Raw genomic sequence first — 18,126 nt, 5'->3', positions numbered from 1 at the left:
CAGGAACAGAACATTAGTCAGATATTGCTGCTTATTCTCGAGCTTCAAAGAAGCATATGGGGAAATATTAAACAATTATTGCCACCTGAGAACACTGCATGATTTTAATCTTTTAAGTTGGAGTATCAGAGCGGTCACTCACTTGGGTTTTATTTTTAATGATGTGTATCAGTGAGTTTCACAGATTAAATTTTAGGTGTGATTGTACATGTGTTTGTATTTGTGTGTACGCATGTGTGGGAGCGGGTTGTGGGTGTGGATGTGTGATATTTTTTTAGTGTGTGAATCCGTTTGTGCCAATTTCACCAAGTATCGAGTTGATTCTCAAATGTGTACGTGTATGGGTGTTTGAGCTACAAGCTTATTGCATGGTTTTTACTGTTTTTATATGCGTGTGTTTGTGTGTGTGTGTATGCGCCTGTCTACAGTATATACTCTCAGTGATCATTTTATTAGGTACACCGGTACACCAGCTTGTTAATGCAAATATTTAATCAGCCAATCATGTGGCAGCAACTAAATGCATAAAAGCATGCAGAATAGTCAAGAGGTTCAGCTGTTTTTCAGACCAAACATCAGAATAGGGAAGAAATGTGACCTATGTGATTGACTGTGGAATGATTGTTGGTGCCAGACAGGGTGGTATCCCAGAAACTGCTGATACACAACAGTCTCTAGAATTTGCCGAGAATGGTGTGAAAAACAAAAGAGGTTTAATGCGTTTCTTCCCCATTCTGACATTTGATCTGAAAAACAGCTGAACCTCTTGATTGTTGGTGTACAGGTCTACCTAATAAAGTGCTCGCTGAGTGTAAATTGAAAGACAGGGAGCGAAAATGCTTGTAGAGAGAGAGCGATAGAGATAGAGAAAATGTGAACATGAGATGGATAGAGAAGGTGAACTGAGAGAGAGAGGTAGATAGAGACCCGTGGTCTGGGGGAGCAGGTACAGAGCGCCTGTTTGTGCTGCTCCCCTTTGAGCCGCCCTGACCCTCTCCGGGGATTAGAGGTCCCAGAATGCCACGCTTCAATGCCGTGACCAGCTGAGCTTCAAAGGCGCCCCGGCGTCCCGCACGGCAGGCCCCGAGCCAGCCGTGCACGCACTTTAAAACATTAATTACACAATAAAGCCACACCAAACAGGCCTGAAATGTGCCCCGCGTTCAGCCAGCTTCTCACAGAAACACATATTTTCATGCCTTTATTCTACAGCCGGTCTGATATCCGGATTCACCGAACAGGTTGTGTGCGTCCGCACTGTGGCACTTGCCTAAACCGTCCTCTCCCTCTACTGCTCAGACACTGTGGACTGGCTGAATACGACTTCTTCAGTTCAAAAAGGAATAGACAAGTCTTACACAGTGGACATTAGTAGGATTGCTTTATACACATTGGGAGTTTTGTCGATGGAGTTGCGTGGTGTTTATTTGTGAACCACAGTGGCTATACCACATCGTATTATAGTACTGAAAGCTAGAGAGAAATGACAAGTGCCTGTTCCTACAGTGAAGATCATTGCAGGCGTAATCTAGGTGGACTGACAACGATAGCCTTTTTACATTTATTCTGTTTTATTTATTTATTAGATTTCTTTTTTACATTTGTCTGGACTGGAGGCTTTGTGATGAGTTCTGGCGTGTTCTTCAGACCAGGTAGACTGTCATGAAAGGGAGGAAAGGAAGGAAGATCTAATATCTCTTGCTGACGATTAGTCATCCTGACATGGTGCTCGGTCATTATCCGCCATGGGTCTTTGTTCTAAATATGATTTATTTTGTCACGTTTCTGTGCCAGTCTAGCCCAGGGACCAATCGCGTATGATTAGCCTACAAGCTAGAGACTACAGGAAATGGATAGAGGATGTGGATGCACTTCCTTCCGGGTCAAAGGTGAAGCGGCCAAATGCTACCTTGCCTTTCCTCACCATTGTCTCCCCCCATTGATAACATTGTGGTGTGGAGAACTGAGGTGATTGATGGGGCGTTTCAGGGGAGTTAAAAACAAGGTGGGTCAGGTGACATCCTGGGCCCATATTCATAAATCAACTGCTGATCTAAACCGAAAAAAAACGTCTGTCTTAACAAGTGTTTTAGTCTTATAATGAATTTTTTTCTTCTTCTCGCAAGTAGAAAATAATAGGTTGTTTTAAGGCACTGCTTGTTTGACAAGTGAAATTTCCTTACCCCACTGGCAAATCTTTAAAAGATAAAGAAATATCTCACCTCATTTTGTATATTTAGCACAAAAGTAATAGAAATAGGATTTTAAATCAAAATATAAGACAAAATATAAGACAATGAGATTGACTTATTTTTTTAGTTTTGGCATGTAGGGCAGTGTATATGGTGGGATGTGGGATTTAGTGTAGGATTATACAGCACCTTTTTTCGAGAGTCTTTGAAGTCTCGACATCGTCTGGTTGCGAACGGCTCGTCACTTCTGCGGCGTGCTGGCGTGGGCGGCGGGCAGGTAGAGGGAGGGAAGCGATAATGAAATTAATCAGTCGGACCGTCTTGACTGCCGACTGTCGCACCCCAGTTCCGACGCCTGCGTTCGCAGCTTTCTGACGGGAGCGCGTGTCAAGGAGAAGCGCGGTTAATTGAGCCCAGCGGTCTGGAAAGCGTCCGCCGCCATCGGGAGCCGGTCGGGTTCCGCGCGCGCGCTTCCGTACACCCAGAACGGGGAAAAAAAAAAGAGGAATGAGCGTCGATTTATGAAAGGCGCGCTGGCTGATTTTCACCTTGGACTCCCGTTTCTAAATTTAACAGGAGGCGTAACGCACTGATAAATCGTAATCCCATTACTTTCCGAAAGCCCGGCCGCTGCTGTAATAGATGAAATACGTAATTTACAAGGTGTTCATTATAACACCGGGGGACGTGCTTTTAGACCCACTCATTCGCAGAGCAATCATAAAACACCTGACCCTCTGTGTTACACTGCCCCTGACCCCGGCCGCGTGCGGATCCACAGCGCTTTAAAAAGGCCTTCATCTCAGCCCGTGATCGACTTTCTTGCCAGGAGGTCCTAAAAGGACAGTTTCCAGCCAGCTGTGTGACTAAAACTCTCCTGAGTACAGTCATCATCCCGTTAGAGAAGAGGCTGGCTTATCTCAATTAAATACGCCGGGCGAAGTGTCAAGTTGACACGGCGTGTAGTTTTTTTTCTCCGCGGCGGAAAAAAAGCAAGGTGCAGAATTTCGAGTGCGGCGGTGAGAATGTGGAGCGCAGAGTGCTTTCTGCGGAACCACTCCGACGTGCGCTGGAAGGGGCCAGACAAGTGCTCTCCGCCAGGAAAGGGCCCGGGCCTTGTTTTTGAGCCCTGCTAAATGAACTCCCGAGACGACCGGGGGAAGGCAGGCTGGCACGACCCCGCCGGTGACTCACCTCCCCATTGAGAGCGCTCTAGCCAGGTGAAAAACAGACCCCTGAGCTGCAGCACGTAATGTCCTGGCCTCTTACCACGGCGTAAAGCATTCACAGCTGCCTGATAATGCATGTGCTCCTCATATCCTCTCGCTTACTTTAATTTCTTCTTTAAAGCGAGACAGAATGAAAGTAGAAAAAAAGAATACGTCTAACTTTTTACAGCACCTTTTTTTGAAGCAGTCTGACTTAGTGACTTATAATGCAAATGCAACTGCAAAGACCAGAAGTTGAAGTGCAGTATTTCCCTAGAGGGGAAAAGTGTTGCTCCAGGAAAGACTGACTACTAGTACGAATTCAATAATTCAAATGAGCCCTGACATCTATGAAGTCGTTTCATACGTGCGTGTTTCAAGCTTTGGAAGAGGAAAGTGGTCTGAGACATTTCTTGTTGTCTTGTATCTTTGAAGACAAGGCATTTCTACTGATAACATGCCAATTTGGAGAACCCATATTCCATCTATTGAAGCATCTGGTCACCATGGTCCTCTTACTGCATAGAGACAGAAGGGAAGACAGACTGAGTGATTCCCCCACCCTAACTTTTAAGTATTTCTTGTTCTTGATTTGTTGAAAATGGCGTGGCTAACCGTGCATTTGTTTCCTCGATTCCCCCAGGTGACGTTTACGAAAAGGAAGTTTGGTTTGATGAAGAAGGCCTACGAGCTGAGCGTACTGTGCGACTGTGAGATCGCCCTCATCATCTTCAACAGCACCAACAAGCTGTTCCAGTACGCCAGCACCGACATGGACAAGGTCCTGCTCAAATACACCGAGTACAACGAGCCCCACGAGAGCCGGACCAACTCCGACATCGTGGAGGTGAGTCCGCCCCAACGCCCAACCACTCAGGTCCGGGTTTACTGTATGACTACTGGGCCGAATGATCCTTCAGTGTTATTGTTTTTAATTCATATTTTCATCTTTTTAATTTCCAGTCGGGAGATATTGTGTAAATATGGAAGTCAAAACTGTGAGGCTAGTAAAATTATTCTCATAAATAAAGTACAATGTGCAGCACAGCTAGATCCAATGAGGGTTTAGACTTCAGACTAATGATGGTGACATCATCAGTATGCTGTAACAGAGTCACGTGGTAAAATGTCTCATTGATGATGCTGATGTGCCACTTGTGTGTTGATGGAGCCGGGCCCTGTGCTGTTGTCTTGTTTGTATGGCTTGCGGGCGGACATGTTGTCCAGTTCTCGTCGCGTGGGTGATGCTTGCCACACCACAACCCGGTCCAGGAAGGGGATGTGAAAGGACAGCGATATGCCTGTGGAGCATTAGCGTCTTCCCCTGACAATCCATCTTGGGGCCATGCGTTATTTCCAAATGACGAGCAGGTCAGACCACTCTAGTCAGAGTGACTGAAGTGAAGGAGGGCAACATAGAAGGGAAGTAGATGAAAGCAAGTCCTGACCTGACATGCCTTGAAGAACAAACAACTTCCTGCTTTAATAATTAAAGCAAAATAAAAGTTTGCGTGGCCGAGCTGGAAGCGTTTAGCAGAGCATTTAGCATTGCATGCCCGACGAGCATTCTCCAGCCATCGAGCGACTCTCAACCACCTACAGACGCCAGAGTTTTCCACATTTCGCCAGGCATGATTTCTTCCCTCGCCCATTTTTTGTTTATAAATATTATCAATCCGACTTTGGTTTCTATAGCTACTGTCCCTTAGCGCAGGCTGCGGCGGGGGAGACCGGTTTCCGACACTACAAAGTAGCCTTTGAGTTTGGGTTCTCTCTGACCCCCGGGATGAAAGAGTGGTGTGTTGGGGGCGGACAGTCCTGCGGGCGACGGAGCACACTGCCTCGCCCTCGTCGATGCCGGCGTATGAAAGCAGAGTCGCCCGTGGAATCACAACACCCTGCAGGCCAGCAGGCCTCGCGGAACGGCCTCTCTGCCGCTCGTCTGCGGAAGAAGAATATGCTTTACATTTCCACAGATGTAGTTTTCTTGTAAACGAGAATGAGGGCCACTAGATGAAAGGCACATTGTACTGGACTCTAGTTTAGGAGGAAAAAGCATGGACTACGAGATGATGAAATAATAATATTAATAATAATAATAATAATAATAATAATAATAATAATAATCATCATATTTTAGTATAGAGTTTTTAGTATTGAAAACTATATTCAGGGAAATGCAGATTCACAAATCCTGTAATGGGCGGGGCTGCCAAATGATGCCAATGTCTCCTACCAGCCCCTCAAAAGCCTTTGCTCTACATAGTGTATGATTAGCTGATTTGATTGGCTGAGTGATTTCAGTTGGGGTTCACAGTCTATAAGACCTCTGCGGTCATTACCTAGCTTAACGAACTATGCGAACAAACGCAGAAAGCATTTGGGGTAACGTCACGGTAACGGCGACCCAAAAGCAGGGCTGGGAGATCCGCCGCTGGCTTACGTCACTGACGGCAAACGAAGCGGACTTCCTGTAGAGATCTGTGCCCTGTGGGTGGATGAGGGGGTGCGTTTTGAAGAGGGCGCAGGCAGGGGAGGGGGTGGTTGACGGTGCCGGTTGCCTCAGAGTGGAAGAATGTTCCGGCAGCGCGTTCAGGAGCTCCTGGACCGCGAGACGCAGGATCCGCCTGGAGACTGGGGCAGCGGGGGGTGGGGGAGGTGGGGGGGGGAGTCTGTGCGTGGGCGGCTTGAAAGGCAGCATGCTACATTAGCAGCAGAGCTCCATATAATTAGCATGTCTTGGGTTGATAATTAGCATTGTTGGTGCAGTGGCATATAGGCGAGGGGGTGGGGGTGGGGGGTAGGGCTGGGGGGATGGGGGCTGAGGTGGGGTGGTGTTTACTTATTCTTAGCAAGCTCCTGTCCTCTCAGTCTTCTCTCGCTCTCTCGCTCTCTCTCTCTCTCTCTCTCTCTCTCTGAAGTCTGAGAGTCCTTCAGAAGCCTAGGTTAACACAGCACACCTGTGTGTGTCTGTGTGTTTGTGTGTGTGTGTGTGTGCGTGTGTGCATGTGTGTGTGTGTGCGTGTGTGTGTGTGTGCTTCCATGAGGGGAAGGGAGAAAAAGAGAGAGATGAGGGAAAGAGACATGAGGAAGAGAGAGATTGTGAGAGAGAGGGAGAGAGAGATGAGTGGAATGGAGAGACAGAGGGAGCAGAAGGATGATTCATGCCCTTGTACAGAACAGCCATCCTCTGATTCAAAACCCACAGTGCCCCCGTGTCTCATCTCTCCCAGACTGAGCCATTAACTCTGTTCACGCTCTCTTCTTTTTCTCCTTTTCCACGGGGTGAGAGGGAGGGGAATAACAAAACAAGAAAAATAAACAAAAAACTCCCCAAAAAAATGATCCAGTGTAAAGGTTTTTGCCAAGTCGCGCTTTTCAAGGCCCAATGGCAGTGTTTATGGAACTGCGGCACGAGTAATATGTCCTTAACGACAGAACAACAATGGAGACTGGGTGCGTTGAGTGGAGCTGACGTTTGTTTGTTTTCCTGTGCTTTGGAAAGGGCGGCCCCTCACCCTCCTGCAGTGCGACCCGGCTCCACGCCACTCATACCGCCACGCACAGGGCCAAATACGTCGGCAAGGCCCCTGTAGTTAACATTAAGCTCTGAAAAATAACAAAGTATCTGCCTTTGTGTCACATAAAGTAGCACAAAAAGTTTTTATTATTGTGGGTTTTTTACTGCAGCTGAAATGGGCTTGGATGTATGTAGTTGGCAGTTCCACGTGACTTTAGTGAAGCGGCTGCCATTTCACCCGGCAATTGGCTTAGCGGCTAAATCCCAAGCCTCTGTCAGTCTTTTTCCTTGAGGTCAGGGAGTTGTGAAACGATATCGGCGCTCTGCCTTTCCGACACGGCGACCGACTGCGGCGTGTTGCCGTGGTTACGGCAGGTGCGGGGCCTGCTGGCGTAGCGGGGGAAGCGGCGCTAGGGGCGCGGTAGGTTCATACGAGGGCACGCCGTCGGGGGGGGGGGGGGGCCAAAGCCGAGAATCATGGGAAGAGCCTCACGGAGGCTACACCCACCAATCCCGTTCACCAGATCAGCTTAACCAGAACATTCCGCCTTTAATCTTAAAAAGCAGCCGGTAGGGTTCCTCTGTCTCTCTCTCTCTCCTCACCTGTGGAGCGCTTGGGATGAATGGGATGATTGGAGTTTGGGTTGGGGGGCGTAGGTGGCGGTGTTGGGGGGTGGGGGGGGGGGGTGTTAATTATTTCCAAAGGTCACGCTGTTAATGAGTACCTGCTCGGTTAATGAGATTCCAGAGAGCTCCCTCACCACACGCGCGGGACCCACCGCTTCTCGTCTTCTGTCACGAAAAACGCGCCCGTGACCGCCCCTGTACGGAGGAGGAGGAGGAGGAGGAGGAGGGCTGTTAAAAACCGCAGAAGGATCCCTGCCAGTTCCGTCGAATGCCTCGCACACGTTTAATTTGCCAAAGAAGAACGCTCGATTCTCACGTTTATAAATACCAGACAAGCTAATTAATTGGGCTGATTTCAGTTTGATTTGCCCCCGAAAAATCGCTTGATGCAACTTTTCCACTACGCTCGCAAATTTCACGCGGTTCTCCGGCACGATTCGGCTTTAAACCCTTAGTTTTCTTCTCGTTTTTCTGTTTTTGAGCAGGTGTGATATCAGTGTGCTGTGTTTGGATTATATACAGAAAAGGGAACATTGGCTTTTTGAACATTATTCTCTGCATTGCTGGTGAATGTCTTATTTTGTTCATAAAAACATGGCATTACATGTCTATTTGTACCCATATCTGGTTCCCATATTGCAGTGATGTTCTAAGGATATAATAGGTCATTTGGCTTTCTGACAGTCATTATTTTGTTTCCCTACTTCCTGTTTTGTCTTGTGTATATAAAAAATAATTTTCCAATTATGCTGGGTTGAAGACTGACTTGTTTTCCTTGTGTTGAGTTAAGCCACACTGGGTACTTTTGCCTCTGACTTTAAGGGATTTCAGTGGGAAGCAGCTTTGTGCGGATAAGCAAATTAACCTTTTGCCCTCTGTAACTTTGCGGTTTAGAAAGGTGAATATGTTTTATTGGATAATATTTGCAAGAGATTAAGAACCACAGAGTTTAAAACGTCGCTAGTTTTCACTTCTTATCTACCTCAGCTAAAATAGCTCAGATAAATTGTTATCGCTTGCAGAGAGATAGAAAAGACAGCCTAGACGTAACTATTTACACTGTATTTACAAGCAATATGAATAGTTTTGTGAGTGGAAACTCTACTTATTTGTTTATTTACCATTGACTTTGGGTTCAGGAGTGCAGCGACAGAGGATTTGACCCTTCCTTAACAGCAGAGTATTCTCTGTTTTAACAAACAAAGACGGCTGAAAACAGACTTGTTAATGTCCAAGCAAAGTGGAAAAACTAAAACATATAGCGTGCCCGGCAAACCTCGCCCAGCCCCACGGAGCTTAGCGCATCACACATTTTTTCACCACCCGAGAGAAAAACCCCTTTGTGTTCAGGCATTTTATTTCCTTCTTTTGTTGCCCGGTGTTTAAAATTGTCATATTATCACCCCGTGTGCCGGAGGGCACGGCTATTTATAGAAGCAAGAACTTTTGGGTGTTTTTTCTTGCCTCTTTCTCCCTGTCTCTCTGCTCCGTTTCCGCTTTCCCCCTCACTCCTCGGGGATTGAAAGCAGCTGAACCGGACTGGGATTCGCTGCAGAAGGCCGGCCTGCCCCTCCTCTCTCTGTGTGGGTGTGTGTGTTTTTTTTGTGTTGCGTTCTTTCCCTAATAAATGCCTCAAAACCGGTAGTTGTCTAAAAATAGAAGGGAGCGGGGCCTAAAAATAGCTCTTGCCTCGCAGCAGGCCGGGGAAAATGCAGAAGAATAGGCGTGGGATGGCTGAGTAACCTCTCGCCGCCCTGCCTGCCCCCCTCCCCCGGCCCCGGGACCCCCCCCGGCCAGTTGGGCCACGAGGCTGCGCCCCCTTCGGGCTCCAGGCACGGCTCCTCTCCACAAAGTTTGTTAAAAACTCATAAACACTCGCCGCCTAAATGCAGGGCTTTGTTTCTGAGTGTCTCTGATGGCTGATGAAGAAAAGGTTACGCACAAACATGAGAATAAATGGAGACACACACACACATTCACACACACACACGCACAGACACACATGGTCTTTCATTCTCGCACATGAAAACATACACACAATGAAATGTACGTGGACAGACACACACAAACACAATACATGCTCTGACAGACACACACACAAACACTTTGCATAAACTGACAGACAGATATACACACACGCACAATACATATACTGACAGGAACAAAACACAGACACACAGACTCAGTCAGTACAATACATATACTGACAGACAGGCACATACACACACACACACACACACGCACACCCCAGCTCTTTGTATTGCCTGTCGCCATTGGCAGTTATGCAGTTGATAACAGATCTCTGTTCAGTACTCCTAACAGGCACAAATGACCTGGGGGCGTGGTTTGGGGAAATAAAATGTAATGGCATCAGAATCAGTGGAGCCACTCTGATTGGTCACGGTCTGTCCAGTGTCCAAGTGCGTCTGTCCCAAGTTCCAGGCAGGAATTAGCCATTTGTAGCCTTCTTTCCTGGTACACTCGGAGCGACGTAAAGCTGCTAAAAAGCGCCAAGCGACAGCTGTCGTGGGCCCATGGTTTGCAGGAGGAAGGAGAAGCGTGTTCACTCGAACGTGAGTGAGCGCTCGGATTCAGAAGCCCTCCAGGAGTCAGCCGACGCTCAGATCTTTAAACAAACACACGCTTCGCAACAAAGCGAGGATCAGTTAGCGAGGAATCGGCTGCTTCGCCTTCCTGTAGACTTAAAGAGTCCGGAGAATTGAGCGCTCTTAGTTTTAAGTGTTTCTTACGGAGCAAACACGACACCTCAGGCGGATCCAGCAGTCTTTGAGGACTTTTCTGCGGCGAATGCCTTTCTCTTTTTCGCGAAACACAAACTTAACCAGACTGTGGAGGGATTTATAACAGTTTTACATCTTTTTTTTTGTTCAGTGATGAATTGTATCTTTTAACATTAGTTGTACGTATTAAGAGGAGGGTGTTTAATAAGATAAATTGAGGAGAAGCTAGCATTTTTTTTTAAGAAACAGAGATGTCTCAAACCTACTGTAGGCTGCTTTTACATGGCCATTTATCTATTTAGATTTATTTAATTGCCCTTTGAAAATATTGCTGGCTAGATATTCGGGCCAACTGCTGGCATATTAAGAATAGACTACAAAAAAAAAGAAATTCTCAAATTTAATGCGGAAAAAAACATGGGTCTATTTTTGGCGCAGCGGGCATGGGACACCCCCCGGGCCCCTCCCCCGGTCCAGGGCAGGGTGTGGGACAGCCGGGGCCAGGGCCGGGCCCCTGAGGTCAAAATGGCCGTCATTGTTACCCTCTGACACGGTCCCCTTCCTGCAGGCCTGCGTGTGATAAGGGCCAAGTGGACAAAAGCCGATAATTGATGGGGCGGGAGGGGGGGGTGGAGGGGGTGGCCTGGACTCACCACCCGAAAGAATCATGGCCCTTGTGTGGGGCCCCCCCGGCCCCCCTTGTTTGGCCGTGAGGCAGCCTGTTCACAGCCTGGCTGGTAACTTGGAAGTATCTGTCCCACAAGTGCCCTGTTCATGCGACCACACTGAGTGGCATTGTGTCCCATCGTGGTGGATTAGCCATTACCCCCCCTCCCCATGAATGCCCCCAGTGTCCCCCCCACAGATGTGGCTGACAGCGAACACATCGCTGGGTCACATGGGATTAGGAAGGGGCTCGCTGAAATGGAGGATCCCCCAATGTAAGGGGCGTAAGCCTGTGGCAACGTTTTATGTGTGAGCTGCCACGTGTGTGTGTGTGTGTGTGTGTGTGTGTGAGTGTGTGTGTGTGTGCATGTTAGTGTGAGTGTGTGTGCGTATGTGTGTTAGTGTGTGTGTGTGTGTGAGTGTACGTATGCGTATGCGTGTTAGTGTGAGTGTGTGTGCGTATGCATGTTAGAGTGAGTGTGTGTGTGTGTGAGTGTGCGTTTGCCTGTTTGTGTGAGTGTGTGTGTGAGTGTGCGTTTGCCTGTTCTGAGTGTGTGTGAGTGTGTGTATGCCTGTTAGAGTGAGTGTGTGTTTGTGTGTGAGTGTGCGTTTGCCTGTTAGAGTGAGTGTGTGTGTGAACCCCGTCGAGGTTGTGGGTTCAGACCTCAGTTGAGTCATAACTCCAGACACAGCGGACCCTGTTTACTCCTATATGTTCCCAACATTAAAACGCTCCCCCTCTTTACCGCTAAAGCTGAAAGGTTCCAGTTTGATGCATCTTCTGACAATCCATCAGGGGTCAGGCGTTCAGCTCTGTAACGTGGCACCCGAGCTTCTCGTGAGCCTGTGGGCGGAGGGGGCGGAGGGGGTCTGTGGAGTCTGTGGTCTTTCTAAGTGCAGGGAGAACACAGCTCTGTATGCCTCTCCAGTTGAAGTTTGGCATTATTGAGGAATATCAAGGTAGTGCCCGGGTCACTCAGGGTGATGTGACGGCCAGATAGGACATCCGTGACGGCCGCCGCACAGCGCCACTGATTCTTGACAAACGATAATCGTCCCCGAAATCATTGACGTGAAGCGAATTCACCGTCGCAACATCCTAACCGACATCAGCAGACCTTGGGTCTCATTGAAGAAGCTATTTTTTTCTCACATATGCTGCTTCACAGTCTACTGACCACTTATTCAGGCAAAAAAATTAATGCCCAAGTAATGCCCCTGTGAAAAGACTGTTTCGTCCAAGCGGCTCAGACCTTTAGGTGGTCTGAGTGTGATCTAGTACGAGTGTTTAACCGAAGGAGACACCCAAAAGAGGACAAGCGCTACAATACCTGACGCACAATAAAAATGTGAAACTTCATTTGTCGATATGAGGAGTTCAGAACACACAGACCTGCCGTCTTACGTCCGCGGTGTGCCGCTACGCTGAGCCGATAACGTCACGTTTTCATCTGCGTTTCATCGCAGGAATATTGAGCCCCGCTGAGGCTGGCGGCAGCTCTGAGAGACCCCGTCTTTGTGCCGGGGATTAGAGGGATCGGACAGACCCTCTCCACGTTCGACATCCAACGCGCTGCTTTTTGTTTAGCTCATCCTATGTGATCCGCAGACAGTTGTAATTACACGCCGGAGCGTGTTATTATGGGACGGTTCTGGGCCGTTAAATCGCACGCAGCAGCCTTTGATTGTTGATTACAGTGCGCGGGGTCTTCAAATGGGGCCAATTACGTCCCTCTCTCGGGACGTTTTCTGTGTGGGTGCCAGGCCGGGTGGACTAAGTCGGAGTGACGGCCCGAATTCGTGCCATGACCAAACGGGGGGACACTGAGGGGACACCGCCTCCCCCACCTCCCCCACCCGCCCACAAGCCTCCCCTGATGCCCCCCCCCCCCACCCGTACATGCCTCTCGCGTGATTCCGGCACGTTCTAACCGCTCTTATTAAAATGAAAGCCTCCCACTTTGGGTCCTCCATCTGTTTCCAATAAACCCAGCCACGCTTGATCTCCCCGAAGCTCGCCGCTACACCAAACAAGCATCGCTCTTTCGAGTCTGCCCCCCCCCGCCCCCCCCCCTCCCCCTCTACTCACCCCCTTCAGGAATATGCTTTGCGTGCACATTAGCGGGCCGCTCTGGAAGCGGGTTTCTGAAGGCGCAGGTTCTCAGCGACAGCAGGGTTTCCTCTCGTGTCGGTCGACGGTCGCCGTGAGGCGGACCCGAGGGCCGGGCTCCGCTTAAAAATGCATGACCGCTGAAACGGCCGCACGCACACGCGTGTGCCCGCATGATCGCGCCCACAGAGCGCCGTTGTTGTCGAGGCTCTGGACATCTCCCCGAGGAGTGCCGGGGAAAAAGAGGGGAAATTTCAGACGACGACTTTGTTAGAAATGCGTCCAACGGACCTGGGTCAAATGCGCGATTGTTTTTGGATTCAATACTTTTCTGTGCTTTATTGAGCTTGTCTGGTGCAGTGGAACCTATGAAATACTCTCAAGAAGTGCATATGCAGCACTTCTGGTCCTCTTGGTTGGCCCAGTTGCACCAGGCGAGATCAATCGAGCACAGAAACTTATTTGAATCCAAAACAATTACATATTTGACCCAGTTTTGGAGTCCAGTTCCAATAGGAAGTATGGTTTATTGTCTGCTTTTTTTTCCAAAATATGAAACACGATTCACTGCTGAGCAGTGGTTATTAAAATTCTTATGAGCCCGACTCTGGCTAAACCAGGTCGGAATATCCTCTGCGAACAATCATATCTACATCTCCACAAGTTTTCATCAGGTCTTTTCTTTTTCCCCTGAGCCATTGTCTGTTCTCAGAGATGATGTCCCGTTCCCTATGCGAGCGGCCATCTTGTGGCTGATACGGAGTAAACACGCTTAGCCGACGCTGTAGTGGCTATTCTCAGTTCTCGTAAAACACGTACAGGATGCCGGCTGCGTTACACTTTCAGGAAAAAAAACATTTCCAAGTATTTCAGAACGAGGCCCCCCGGGGTAGGAGTTCTTAGATAGACACAACAAATTCACATCAAGTCAGCGGTGCTTACAAAGACGAGCAGCTTTCATATTTCTTATCTTATCATGCCTCCAGTCAGGCCCAGATTTTGCTAGTTTTACTAATATTTTTTGAGTAATATGTTAGTTTTATTTAATATCCCATGGTAGGGCCATCGCGAGGGGGCATATTAGGTGAAGGGTATTTGTTGGGCGGCGTCGGAATGGTACCCATAAACACCGGCGGTGGAATGTGCGCCCTCATCTCCGCCCTGCCGCCAGAATCCCCATATAAGGGCGTGGCGGTGAAACGGGGCGTGGCCGGAGCAGTGACAGTTACCTTTTTTAACTGGCTCCTGAAATAGCCTGCCATGCTGTGATCCCGCCCCTCCCCGATTTCTGTCCTACCGCGGCAGGAGGGGGGGGAGGATCGCGTGGAGGGGGAGGGGGCGGAGGGGTGTGTGGAGATCAGCAACATGGGCCGCCCCCCCCCCCCCCCCCCCCCTAGCAACAGGTGAGTTGCTGCCATGGTAATGTGTTTCCCCATTCTGAAGATTGGAGTACTGTCTGCAGAAACAGGTCCTGGAGAGAGATGGATGTGAAATGAGCCAGTTTGGGGGGGGTATGAGAGTCAGTGCATAAACACAGAAGGCAGAGCGGTTTGGGGGAGAGTCAGTGCGTGCCCACAGAAGGCAGAGCGGTATGGGGGAGAGTCAGTGCGTGCCCACAGAAGGCAGAGCGGTATGGGGGGGGTCTGAGAGTCAGTGCATGAACACAGAAGGCAGAGCGGTTTGGGGGAGAGTCAGTGCGTGCCCACAGAAGGCAGAGCGGTATGGGGGGGGTCTGAGAGTCAGTGCATGAACACAGAAGGCAGAGCGGTATGGGGGGGGGTATGAGAGTCAGTGCGTGCCCACAGAAGGCAGAGCAGTTTGGGGGAGAGTAAGTGCATGAACACAGAAGGCAGAGCGGTATGGGGGGGGTATGAGAGTCAGTGCGTGCCCACAGAAGGCAGAGCGGTATGGGGGAGAGTCAGTGCGTGCCCACAGAAGGCAGAGCGGTATGGGGGGGGTCTGAGAGTCAGTGCATGAACACAGAAGGCAGAGCGGTTTGGGGGAGAGTCAGTGCGTGCCCACAGAAGGCAGAGCGGTTTGGGGGAGAGTCAGTGCGTGCCCACAGAAGGCAGAGCGGTTTGGGGGAGAGTCAGTGCGTGCCCACAGAAGGCAGAGCGGTATGGGGGGGGTCTGAGAGGCAGCTGCACGGCACACAGCTCTCGGGCTGAAGGTTACAGACGATGGAGGTATGTGGGACGCTGTGTCTACATTCTGCCCCTGACAGGCCCAGCCGGGAGCGAGAGGGATGAGGAGGGAGTTTAATTAGGAGAGAGCCTCCAAAGGGGCTGGGGAGGGAGGAGAGAGATTTTACCCCCCCCTCTCTCTCTCTCTCTCTCTCTCTCTTTCTCTCTTTCTCTCTATCTCTCGCTCTGTGTCTCTCATTCTCTCACTCTCTCCCTCTCAATTCGATTCAAATTGCTTTATTGGCGTGACATATTTCAATATGTGTTGACAATGCTTTACAAAACACATTACAACATGCATGCAATAACCTACAACGCACGGCATGAATTATAAACAAATGAACACATAACAAATACATGCGAGTACTGTGCATAAACAAATAATTATTAGATGAAGAATAATAATCAATAAAAAGCAAATGACAATCTCTCTCGCTCTCCCTCCCTCGTCTTTCTCTCCATCCCTGCTGTATTCTCTCTAATGCTCTCTTTCCATCTCTCCTTTTGTCTCTCTTTTTATCTCTCATCGCTCCCGACCAGGTTTTTTTTCTTTTTCAGTTTCATCTGAATCTGCACAGCGATCATATGCTCATACTTACAGTGTACTTCTCTCTCTCCCTTTCTCTCAGTCTCTCTCCCTCTCTCTCCCTTTCTCTCTCTCCCTCTCTCTCTCTGTTTCTCTCTCTGTCTCTCTCCCTCTCTCTCCCTTTCTCTCTCCCCCTCTCTCTCTCTCTCTAGATCAGCCTCTCATTGTCTCTCGCCCCCTCTCTCTCCATTCTATATTCCCTGCTCCTGCCTCCCGCTTTCTTAGATTGATCTCACTTTATCAGTGCCACTATAGGCGACTTCCTCCTGTAGCTCTGGTTAGAAAGGGGTTTTACCCCCATCGCCCCATCGGCCCCCGCCCCCCGCCCCCACGTCAAGCTCTTTTTACTCACGTTATTTATAGGCAGACGGACTGGAAACATTTTATATGAGGGAACTTTCAAAAGCAAAACATATATATTCCTATGCAGAGCGCAGGCACGGTGAGATCAGTGTTGTTTGCATACACTGCGTTGCCCACAAACCTGTATTTCTTTGAACAATCCTTTGAAAAGGATAGAATCCATTTGATATTCAAATTCGGCTTCTGAAAGCTGTGTGTATAGACATTCCGAAGGCACCCTTAAGTTTAGAGAAACAGCGGAATGAAAATTACATTACTAACCAGTGATGGAATTGGACTCGTCCTGAGAAATTTGGCTGTACTGGCCATCCGTGTGTGTGTGTCTGTATCTTTGTGTGTGTGTGTGTGTGTGTGTGTGTGTGTGTCTGTGTATGTGTGTCGGTGCGTTTGTGCATGTGTGTGTGTCTGATTGTGTGCCTGCGTGTGCTTGTGTGCGCGTGTGTGTGTGTGTGTGTGTGTGTGTGTGTGTGTTTGCTTGTGCCATTTTTTCCCCAAGCCAAAATTCCCCCTTTTGAAGCGGTGATGTCACAGGATGCAGAAGAAGGCCAGCTCTGATTGGGCGGGGTGAAGGTGGCAGAATGTTGTTTGTCACAGATGGCAGGGTTGGTTTGCGGGGGTGCGGGGGTGGTGAGGGGCTCAAGTCGGTAACCGTAGAGAGAGCCTTCTATGGCCATCCCCTGTAGCCGGGGGCTGTGATTGGCTGGGGAGCGTGGTTCCTCTCTCTAAGGCGGGGGGGGGGGGGTTTATGACAGGTGTGGGGGCTGATGACAGGTGCAAATGTCTTGAATGAGTGGAATTGCCCTGGGGCAGGCGAGGCGTAAAGGGTGGGGGGGGGTGGGGGGGGTGTCAACAGATCACATGACCCAGCCCAACTTTCCGCTCTGGAGCGCCCCCGTGAGGGGTTGCGCCCCCATTTCCCCAGTCTCGCCCCCCGTCTTCAGTCTTCTCCTCTGGGTCCCTGATCCAGCCTCGGACTACACCTGCTGCCACTGGAGTCACCAATCAGAGCCCAGCCATGCACTGCCTCCTGTCGCAGATAGAGGGCAGTGTTGCAGCAGTTGTTGTGAATGCCGTGCTGACTGTTCACCCTGCTGTAGGGCAGCTGGCTTCATTTCCTTCACTGATTCGTAACTTTATCCCTGTCACTTTGTGTCTTGTCGAGAGTCATGTGCAACAAGAAAACATTGAAATTGTATACAAATGTTGTTCAACATTGAAAAGCTGTACACAGTAAAATGCCCACTTTTCAACTCTATTCAACTCCTACAGAATTTCTGTGAGTCCATTCTGGCTATTTTGTCTGGCCAGAGTTGATTTAACACTGCACATTTCACTGTGTAATGTCCAGGCCGTAAATCTGTGAGAAGCAAGGTCATATACTATGTGAATATATACTGTCCTGTCCGTTTTCTATGGATAATCAGACAGTGGGCGTATTAAGAAGTATTTCTTTTTAAATACACTGTCGGAAAAGGAAGTCCTACTCTTATTAAAAAATATGACAGCAATGCAAATCATAAAGACGTATGAAATTAATAATAATATAACAAAAAATAAAATCAGGTGAAGGCTTCTTGGGCTTAACGCTGAATATCCTAATTATCGAGAGTGTCACACAAACGAGGAGATTACGGCGTCGCCGGGGCAACCTGTCTGAGTGCGCTCACTCATTGCGGGCTGAAATATAGGCTTCTGCAAAGTAAATTTAATTAGCGTGGTCTGATGCCAGCGCCGGCGTGAAAGCCTGATCGCAGCCGTCACGCCGGAGACGCTCCTCCGCCGCGGCGGAAGGGCGGCGCGTAGCGCTAATATTCGCTCGCGCTAATCCCCCTTTTATTAAAGACCGTCAATCTGCGGGCGAGGGGGCTTTGACGAGACGGATAACTATCTGCTCCCCGTCATCCGGAGTTCAGCGCGGAGCAAATCGACT

General features: G+C 49.2%; 1 protein-coding gene across 15 annotated transcripts in view; it reads left to right on the top strand.

The window, feature by feature from the left end:
• The window catches only part of mef2cb (myocyte enhancer factor 2cb), an 84,774-nt gene that overhangs the window by 46,616 nt on the left and 20,032 nt on the right, over positions 1-18,126 (top strand). For all 15 annotated transcript variants that reach the window (XM_061260149.1, XM_061260144.1, XM_061260142.1 and 12 more), the window contains one exon: positions 4,044-4,247. In XM_061260149.1, the coding sequence (XP_061116133.1) occupies positions 4,044-4,247 (204 nt within the window). The remainder of the gene's footprint in view (positions 1-4,043; positions 4,248-18,126) is intronic.

This window comes from Conger conger, chromosome 11 (genome assembly GCF_963514075.1).
Source record: "Conger conger chromosome 11, fConCon1.1, whole genome shotgun sequence".
Classification (NCBI taxonomy): domain Eukaryota; kingdom Metazoa; phylum Chordata; class Actinopteri; order Anguilliformes; family Congridae; genus Conger; species Conger conger.
This window is presented reverse-complemented; position numbering and strand designations above follow the sequence as displayed.